Source organism: Squalius cephalus (assembly GCF_949319135.1).
Source record: "Squalius cephalus genome assembly, chromosome: 5".
NCBI classification, from domain to species: domain Eukaryota; kingdom Metazoa; phylum Chordata; class Actinopteri; order Cypriniformes; family Leuciscidae; genus Squalius; species Squalius cephalus.
Window position 1 is genome coordinate 24208992 of NC_137126.1, and position 10923 is coordinate 24219914.

General features: G+C 37.3%; 1 protein-coding gene across 3 annotated transcripts in view; it reads right to left on the reverse strand.

The window, feature by feature from the left end:
- tmem8b (transmembrane protein 8B) overlaps positions 1–9732 on the reverse strand; it is a 149312-nt gene extending 139580 nt beyond the window's left edge. Inside the window, exon 1 of one of the 3 annotated variants that reach the window (XM_079871423.1) lies at positions 9649–9732. Coding sequence is in view for 2 of the 3 variants with exons in the window: in XM_079871422.1 (XP_079727548.1) it covers positions 8467–8551 (85 nt within the window). In the remaining variant the exon portion in view is untranslated. Of the gene's footprint in view, positions 1–8466; positions 8652–9648 lie in introns of those variants that run through there. The other 2 variants (XM_079871422.1, XM_079871421.1) reach the window with 2 other exon arrangements.
- Between the last annotated feature and the right edge of the window lie 1191 nt (positions 9733–10923).

Genomic DNA, 10923 nt, shown 5'->3' on the forward strand with positions numbered 1-10923 from the left:
ATCCGTAAAACCCCAAGTGGACCTCTAGGTTGAAAAATCGTCAATGCAAGTGAATGTGAGAAAATAATTATTTTCTGGTCCCGTTTGAATTGTGCCATGAATGTGAACATATGTTGCCTGTGAATTTTTTATATAATTTTTCATGTTACGAGTTTGACAGTATATTGTACGATTCTTTGGCTAGCAGTTGTGGAAAAGACATAACGAGAAAGACTACATGTCGCCTATGTGACGTCACCCCATAACACATTTTCCCTCCACTTGTCAAATCACGGTGCTAATGCTGCGATAATCTATGGAGACAGATCGAGATGCCTGTGTGTTTTGTACCCAAATGTCACCATTCAAACCAAATGGGCTGTCAGAAACGCATCGAAAGCAGCGAAGAGTTGTAGTCCACAAAGTGCTCTCACTCAAAGTCTAACCGTATCAAACTTCTACCCGCTAAATTGTAGCATTCTTCACACGAAAAATTATATTAAAAATTCACAGACAACATATGTTCACAATCACATTCATGGCAAAATTCAAACGGGACCAGAAAATAATTATTTTCTCACATTCACTTGCATTGACGATTTTTCAACCTAGAGGTCCAGTGGGGTTAGCGGAAGGGGCGGGATTTACCAGCTCTATATGAAATAAGAAGAAGAAGAAGAAGAATTAGGCTAAATAAATAATGCATTTAAGCTAAGATTGTTCTAAAATGTAGTTTTAATTTAAAGATGTTTACATTTTCAATTATTTTCATGATAATAAGATTAATAATTTTAGATGCATTATCATATCAAGTAAAGGAAAATCGGTCAATATTAAGACTTAATATTAAGTGTCTATAACTACTATTTACTCACATGCAAAAAAAAATGGTTAGGTATGATGTACTTGTTCATGAGATGGGATACGAGTAAGGTACACGTTTGAGTAGGTTTAAGGGTGGGTTAATATTTAAGGGGCAAAGGGTCAACAGATGCCATTACAGAAATTAATTAAAGATGTAATATGCAGGCATTTTTTTACAAAGCACAAAGTAAAACTTGTATATGTACACAATAAGTCCATTGTATCAAGTGATTCATTTAAATGTTAGTACATGGTAGTTAAAGAGAACTCAGCACGACAGGGAGCGCATTAAAAATGATCCGGCTGTAAGAGAAGCATCTTGCAGAAAGAAAAGAGAGGTGATGAATCTTTATCAGTTATTATACAGTGTTCCATTAAAGTTGCTATGCATTTAATGTTTTAAACATTTTGATGAATGCATTTTTGACATTTTAACTGACTTAAGCTGATATTTTTTTGTATCAATATAAAACATGACTTTGTTGTCCATCACAATCAATTATTACAGTGTATTCTAAACAATCTATTGCACTGTAACCAAATGTGATGTTATGGGATTTATTTTGTTTTTGATCAACTTACTACTTAATAGAGACTGTTGACTAAAAGACTTTTATTTATTTATTTATTTTATATGTAATTGAAATGGGGGAGGGGTCAGATAATTAGCATATCCCCAGTCATTATTATGTTGTCAGGTGGCACAACTGATAGTCATCAGATGGTGCAACCATGTCAATTCTTGATTTAAACCAACAAATAATTGGCCAAAGTGAACAAATGGCTGAAAACTAGATTGTGAATAGTCATTGTATTAAATGCATTTACTGGTATACTTGTAAAGATTCCAATCAAAAAATAATATGTAGACACTATAAGGGTTACTTTGCTTAAATTTCACAATAAATAGGAATATAGGAGGAAAATACAGTATAGTATACAGGGGTTGGACAATGAAACTGAAACTATGACCACTAGTATTGGATGTTTCACGCCTATATATGAGTGGCCTGGTGGCTAATCTTCACTGATTTCACATTCCATCAGTAAGAGTGTGAAGGTTGAATTAGCAGAGCAATCGCACAGCTGTGCATAAAATATTGCAATCTACACAACATACTGGGAGACAAATCAGAGTTCAAAAGAGGACATATAGTTGGTGCGCGTCTCGCTGGCTCATCTGTGACCAGGACAGCAAGTCTTTGTGGTGTATTGAGAGCTATGGTATTCATGGTAATGTCGGCATACACCACATACTGTAGGTGTGACGGTGTGGAGAACCCCCAAAGAGGCCTAACACCCTCGGTTTGTTGCTGCCCAGAGTGAAGCACAGGGTGGATCAGTGATGGTTTGGGCTGCAATATCATGGCATTCCCTACTGTGCTTGATGAGCGTGTCACTGCTAAGTACTACCAAACCATTCTGGAGCAGCAAACCTTTTTTGAAGCTTTATTTGATCCGCTTGTTAATGATTTTCAACTTTTTTCCTCAAAGCCATTGAACTCAATACATTCCGTAATCAAGAACTTGAACTTGAGTCTTTCGGAATTGAAACAAGAACTTTCCTCTTCAGACGGTTCCGCTAATTAATGTTTTCTTGAGGATGAGAGAAATGTGTCGCGGTAACCTTTCACAGCAAGCTGCGTGAATTGGAGGATAGTGTCATGGGGAGCAAGAGTGTGACTGAAAAAAGAAGGCATAAGAGATTCTGATGAGGGAAAGAGAGCTCTTTTCCCCTGGTAGCAGTTGGTGACTCAGTAAGAGAACGGATGTGCAGAGCCGAGTGCAATTAGCAAAGTGGCCCTAATGCCAAAATCACACAGAGGATGACAGACCAGCCCGCTGGAGTAGAACACAAACCCTGGTATAGTGTACATCGCACCGTACATCTCCTCATTCCAGCGAGAAGAGTATTGCTGGTGTAAATTGAATAAAGCCGCTGGATCAGAAGGTGGCACTCAAAACAAATGCAATCTGATAATGCCATCCTCCTCTCTACTCAGTATGCGTTTTGTTGGTGTTATGCTCAAAAGCGTTTAGAATCACTTCAGCTGTCACTCGCACAAGTGCCGTCAGTGTCAGTTAATGGACGGCTTTATATTACATTTTGGTTTTGACTTTTTTTGTGATCCTTAAAGTGATTCATGGTAAATATAGCTTGGCAGTAATAAATGACAAACAGGGCGTCTGATGCAGATATAATAAAATCAAAGTGATAAAACTGTCATCTTCATGAATAAGCTAAAACCAAGAACATATTTGGGTTCATCAGTTACCTTCTATATTTCTTGACAGTCATTGCAGTGAGCGTTTTCTTGCTCTCTCTGCATAATATATATATATGTTTGTTTTATTGTTGTTGTTGTTTTTAGATAAACATCAGGACTGCATTGTACACATTACTTGTACAACATAATTTCACCCATGGTGAAGATTTTTTTTTAATGATGTTTTGTGCACTACTTTAGTTTTGAAATTGCTGAATATTATTTTCACAGTCAGACTGATCTTTAGGGCTGTAAGCTATTTCATAGGTTTCTAAAACAAACTGGGAAAAGAAAAAAAATGTGTTCTGAATTATCCCACCATGATGATTAATTCATAATGACTCATACTTGCTAAGTAGTATTGGAAAGTTAATTTTTGATATAAGTCTTTTAGTGACCCTGGGAAATGTCTTGGTTTTAGCACCAGGTTTTGTTCCGCACCTTATTGGCACGCATCTGGCACTTAGTGTGACTACGGTTATAAGCAACAACAACAAAAAAGAGAGCAGAAAGTTAAAAGAATCTACATTATGACTTAGTCACATGAACACAGTACATTTTCTGCAGGTTTTGAATATTAAATACAACAAATATTTTCACTTATTGGTCTTATGATTATACTTTCTGTGATGGATGAATTAATGAAAAAAAATGTTTTGGCATTATCAATTAGCAATTAGCAAATATGCTATTTTTTTTTTTAACTAAATTATTTAAACTGACTGCATCAGTTTACTCATACACCAATGCAATTAATTTTTAAGGGTCACATCAGGTAGAAATAGCTCCATATCCCTATAACAACCCGATTTTCTTACGCATTTTACGAGGTGACTAATTCATACAAATTCATACGACCTCACTCGTACGAATTTGTACGATTTTTGCTAAATTTTTCCCAATTCGTACGAATGACCTACCCCTGACCCACCTAAACCTACCCATCACTGGGGTTTAGACAAATCGTACGAATTCGTCACCTCGCACTCACTCGTACGAATTGAATAGAGCACATTTTGAGTTATGAAATCTTGAACTTGATTAAATAATCTCTGCTTTTTGTATGCTGTGTTAAGCACAAAAGATATTAGTTATTACTGCAGTTTTCAAAAATACACAAATAATTTCAGGATTTAAGAAAAAGTGAAATCACTCCTTATGTGTGAACATATTCATAGATCTTTCTAAGGCATTTTTATGTAATACAATTTCAGAGAGCTTGTTTTGTTCTTTGGCTGGTTGTGCCAATTAACAACTGCATATTTTCCTTTAATTTCCTTGATTTTGTGTGCCCTTTCATTCAGAAGTTAGCTAGATGATTATTGTTGTTCTCCTGGCTATTTTTCTGCCAAAGCAAGAAGAATTTGAGAAGCAGTCATTATATAAAATGCAACAGACCTTAGGACATTATGAATTATTTTTCTCAATAATGGAGGAAGCCACAAGGATGCCCCAAACATTAGATCTTGAGGAACAGATCTAGGAAGCTAGAAGGTTTCCATCTGTAAAAACTTTAAGAATTTATCCAGGGCTCCATATATTATTTATAAATGCTTTCTTTCCTCATCTTTATTTCTTTATCGCCGACTGTAAGATTTTCCCACAGTTTGGATGCAACATGGCTCAACCATCTGAAGAACTTTTTGACAGTGCACAACAATTTAGACATCACAAAAGCAGATTTCCATTAGTTACCGGAGACTTTGAGATTAGCAGCTCGGTGCGGTGCATATTGAATTATGCGATGGCGTCGCATCAATCAGAGAGCAGTGACGCGCATTCAGCGGACTGAGCAAAGTAATGAAGCCCTAAATCTCCCTGCGGGTTTGTTGTGGCGCCGTTCATCTTGCAGTGTTTTAATTGATTTCAGACTTGCACGCGAGTAAAGGTGATATGCGTTGCTGCAAAAGGACAGCTGATGAAACCCAGGTTTACGCTGCACAGGAGTGTAACTAAAGCAAGGATGTGGAGACTTTGTGGGATATTATTTCACATTCATAAAAAATGATTGTGTATATAAAGTAAGGCCTCACACAGAGGCACAGAAGAGATGTCGTGTATTTGAGAAGTATAGTATAGCAGTGTAGAGTAGAGTAGAATAGCAATGGGTTCCCTCAGAAAATTCCTAAGGGTTTGCAGAATAGCGCTTTGGATTTCTGAGTGAAATTTGGTCTGTGGTTATTTGAAGAGACATAAAATACCTCTAGTGAATTTAAAAATTATATTTTTTATTTGTATTGTCACATTATCATCAATGGCTATTTTCATGGCAAACCAAAGTATTTTAAAGCAACAAACAATAGTCAAACAGGCAAACTATTTAAGAACTTTGCTAAAAAATGTGCTAAAAATTCTAAACATTTTGAATGTGTGACCCTGGACCACAAAACCAGTCACATGGGTCAATTTTTTGAAATTGAGATCCATGCATAATCTGAAAGCTGAATAAATAAGCTTTCCATTGATGTATGGTTTGTTAGGACAGGATAATATTTGGCCGAGATTTGAACATCTGGAATCTGAGGGTGCAAAAAAATATAAACGTTGAGAAAATCCATTTATGTTCGCTATTGTGCTGCATTCACTCACAAAAATAAATGTTTTATATATTTACGGTAGGAAATTTACTAAATATCTTCATGGACCATGATCTTGACTTAATATCCTAATGATAATTTGGCATAAAAGAAAAATCGATAATTTTGACCCAGACAATGTATTGTTGGCTATTGCCACAAATATACCCGTGCGACTTGTGACTGGTTTTGTGACCCAGGGACACATATTGTTGTGTGCTTCAAAAATGTAAGTTACTAGCAAATTGCTACATAAGGAGCACAACGATTGTCTAATTTGTCAAGTACATAAATTCACATCCTTGTGTCAGTTTTAGTTTTTTGTTTAAAAACCCGGCACAGCAGCAGCTTCATAATTCAGGTATGATGCAAAACACGAAAGTCTCTTCAAATAATGTTAACCACAGAATTTTTTCCTACTCTATATTACTCATAAATCTTAAATTATAAACCAATCTAAAAACTGATAAGAAATCCACAGTCCAAATTATCCAGTTTTATCACAATTAGGCTATTGGTTTCACAACAGGAAAAAAAATCTTCACTGGTCACTCCACATCTAAACTGCTGATACAGATGAGCCACAACAACGGCTATGTCATCCTCATATGTTTAGCTGAGTTCAGTTCAATAATAACACGTCACCTACTTACACAGTAAATGTGAGTGTTAAGTAATGTACAAAGCTTCCCTTCACGGGTCAAGTCTCAGCATAATGGGATCTCACAAGCATGCCTCGTTTTGACATGAAAGTCACTATCACATTCGAAATACTAAAAGGTTTTTCACACAAACAAACACTGTAGATAGATAGATAGATAGATTTCATGCTTTTGTCCCAGCAAATCCCATCTTGACAGCAACAGATAAAAATAGGACAGAGGGTAAGATCGAACTAAGTCAAAACATTAAGAGGTGTGAGCGATTCCAGACCGAACAACTAAGACAGAGGCACAATCGGTAAGCTGAAAGTCTCTTCTCTCACTCACTGAGTCACAGCCCTGCTCTTTGTCTACGTCTGTCACATTGAACTGTTTTCTTTGGTCTGCTCTGAATTGTTCTCCCATGAGACTGGATGGCTCATTGGTCTTGCTCCTTTGTGCTAGCCTCAGAGCATCACTCCGTTCCTGCGGCTTGTCAATACTGTGATCAATGCGAGTGCGAAGCCAAGTCCTGTGACTGGCGGTCGGATCACCTTGCAATGTGTTTGGTGCCCTGTTAATCAAGTGATGTTTATGAATTGCTCCTGCATTATGAATCTCGTCAGCAGTAAGTAAAGCAGACACACACACACACACACAAAAAAAAAAAAAAGAAAGAAAAATGTATTCAGTGGAAATGGAAAACATTTTCCCCAATAGACAACCCTCCTCGTTGCACATGTTTTGTACAAAATAAAGAGTGCAAATTCAAGATTCAAGAATTTCTGTATAAGGTCAAAAAGTTAAAAGAATCGCCACTTCAAAATAATAATGCTCACGGTAAATATATATAAAATCTAAAACTTAACTTTAATTGCAACCAATAAAAATCAAAGTGGGGTTACACTTTATTTTAAGGTGTCATTGTTACAGTGTAAATATATATTTAAGTACTGAGTAATATCAACTAACAACATGTACTTACTATAAGGTTAGGGTAGGATTAGGATTTGGTTGAGGGTTAGTTGCATGTAATTATTTGCTACATGTAACAAGGACCCAATATGTATTTGTCTTATTAGTTATAAATGAAAAATTACAGAATTACAGAATCTGTGGATGAAAAAAAAGTGTTATAATAATAGGCTAATAATGATGAAAACATTTTACAGTGCATATACAGTATAAATACAAGCTATTTCACCAATATCCTTTTTTCCAAACAAATTTGTCAGGTTTCCAAAATGAACCAGCAAATATCGAATAATATTATACTGTTTTAAGTTTGTGATGTGTGCTACTGTGCGTAATCAAACAATTATTATAATGGAACGGAGTAAAAATAGAGTACAGAAGACAAACGAGACCACAGTGCCAGTTATTCCTCAAGCACAGCAAGTCCGTGAAGTCCGTCTCGGAGCTCAAGTACAGCTGACAGTAAAGCAGCACAGCATCCATCAGATGCGCTTTCAGGTATTGTCTTGCTCTGGCAGCCAGATTTACTTCCTTATCGATGCGATCTACAAATGCATCTCGAGATAAACAAGAAACAACTCGGCGCTCTTCTAGCGCTATCAAGCGTTTGATGACTAGAGAGGTAAGTCTCGAGACTTTAAAAAGCAATAATTGGATAATTGGCCTACATATTTCCCGAAGGCAAGTGATGCTGATACTATGGGAATCACGCTAAACTAAAACTGCTTATTGGCTACGAGAGAATAAAACTGAGTTAAAACAATGAAAGCATACACTAGGGATTCAAGGCAATAAAGTGCGGTTCGATACGGAACATAATACATAGGCTACTTTGCTCTCAGTTTAGCCCGAGATTATACTACGATATAAGTCTTGCTAGACATAAAGAAGCATCCACTTCTCGCGCGAAGCTCCTCAAGAATGTAGCACACACTGTAGTCTGTGCTTTATCCTCGGGGATGTGCCTAGGACAACATTAAAGCATAAAATAAATAAGACACCAGAAACGCATTCCACCTGCTGTGTGGCCAAAGTGCACTAGCATTGAATGTGATATAGGCTACGGCCAAGCCATTCAGTGCTGAATAGTTCAGCACCAGCACAAAGGACAGCTCCACTGCATCAAGATAGAGATCTCACTTCAACCCTCACTGATCGACTCACCTCCGAGAGAGCAGAGCAAGGTGTAAACAAGCAACAGGATCTCCAGGCGGCCCATCCCCGACCTAAACCCTTCCAGCCACCACATCGTGATAAACTGACTGTTTACGCCCCGACGGCACGGACGCGATTTTTATATCGCTACGCTTGTCCACATTTTCAGCTCTTGCAACGGACCAGCTGTTCGCGCATGACGTAATAGCGAAGAGGCTATTCCGAGAAAGCCCCGCCCCATCTCTGCAGTGATTGGAGGTTCGCCACACATCCATTCAATTGATTGGCGGATGAGAACGTCGGTCAAAGGGACTGGCGTCTCGCTCTGTCCTGGTAGGAGACATGAGCAGTTTGTCCGACAAATGAGCAGCATTTCAAGTTTACTTCCTCAAGAAACAAGTTACAGCTATGGTGCTCCGTGCATTTATTTTCCAAGGAACCTTTTTATGGCTGTAATTTAATTCATTTCATGTACAACATCTTGATGAAATCATTTCGGCTAGCCTATGAGAAAATGCGTTGGTTAAACGTAATTATTTTGCTTTTATTTATTTTCTTTACTTGAATTGTCACTATAGCGTTATTTATTTGTACTACTTCGAAGCTGAACAGAAAGGAACATTATTTTTGCAGTAATGAAATAAGGTTAAATTTGAGATAATGTTCGTTAGATTTCGTTGAACCTGTCACCCTGTCGAAGACGGAGGGCAATACTGCCATCTATTGGCCGCTGACTGAAACAAACATCTCTCGGTGAAGTTGGAGAAGCATAAGAAACGACAAAAAAATCAGCTTGAACAGCTGGAAGCTGCTGTGACCAGCTGGTAATGCTGGTTCTTCTAGCTGGTCGGCCCGCTTGGCCAGCCTGGATCAATGCCAGCAAGAAACGAGCTTAAACAACCATGTTCCGAAACACAAATGGGCCTCAGCTGCCTGAATCACGCTGAATTTATTTTGAATAGTGTTTAAAAAGCCATTGTAAACGCGTTTTTTTTCCAGTGATTGTATCGGAAACTGTCCATCACTGATAAAACTGTGTTTACAAGGTAGCCTAAATAAATAATATGCCACCAAACTTATACATTTCGTCAGGGAAACGCTTTGTAAAACTAATTCTGTATGACAACAACGTTTGCAACAACAGTTAAAAAACTGAGGCGGTCGATGTAATCCTGGATGACATTTACTTACCTTTAGCTAGGCTGAATTCTTTGTTAAGACCACGACTTGGGCCTATGTGTTGGACATCTTGGCACAATTGTTTCCACGGAGATTTTAATTATTATTTAATAAATTATTTGAATGCAATAAATGCATGCCGATGCCACAAACAAGTCTAATGTTGCTAGTCAGACTCAGGTGCACTGATGATCATCACTTCTCTCTTCATGCTTTCACCGCAAGGTGTCGCTCCTTCCACATCACTGATCAGAAGTGCCAGGTACAGTTGTTCTCCATTCTCTTTAATGATGGACTGAACTGATTAAACATTAGACGTTAGATTAGATTAAAGATTACATTTCCATTCTTGTATTTGCTAATTATTATCTTCTTTGGTATTTTATTATAATTAACACATATGTTCCATAAACAGTGAAGAATTAAACTAAAATTACTTCTTCATCCCCTACTGTTTCTCATCCCAATCAACAATCCCATTTTCACAACATCTGAGCAAACTGAAGAAGGACATCATGTTTATGATCATCTGATGCTGTTCGTTTTCACCCTGAATATAAACAATATCTGAATAATGATTTAAATATAATGGACGCATGCAGCTGAGGGAGCTAAAAAGCTATATATATATATATATATATATAATTTTGTCACCTAATAATAATAATTAATAATGTTTTTTTGTTTTTTTTTTGTGAAAATAAGAGCAAAAAAATCTAAATGATGCATTTGTTGAGAATGCATTGAATAATTTATTATTCTCAGTTAGTCAAACACCATCACTGTTTTTGACAAGTCTTTATAGTTCCCAGATGCCTCTCTGTAGCCCTGAGGATCCATCATGCTGTTTTACTTTGGCCAGCTGGCCCCCCCCACAGCTGCTTGAAGCTCACGTGCTCACAGACCTGCATGAATTCAGCCTCTGGAACTGGAATGGAGGATAGTGTGGAAACTCTGTCTCTGTCTCTGTCTCTGTGTGTGTGTGTGTGTGTGTGTGTGTGTGTGTGTGTGTGTGTGTGTGTGTGTGTGTGTGTGTGTGTGTGTGTGTGTGTGTGTGTGTGTGGAGGACCACCCACATTATCCACATGCTTAGTCAGCACTTGTTATGTTTCTTGTCTTGTCCTCTCTGCTGCTCAGACTATATAAACTATATGAGTCTCACAAGCAGTAATATGTATGTGTACACTGCCATGCAAAAAAGAAAAAAGAAAAAAAAAAGATATTAATAATTTTATTAAACACAGACACAGTAAATTGGTCAAAAATGACAGTAAAGAAATTTATAAT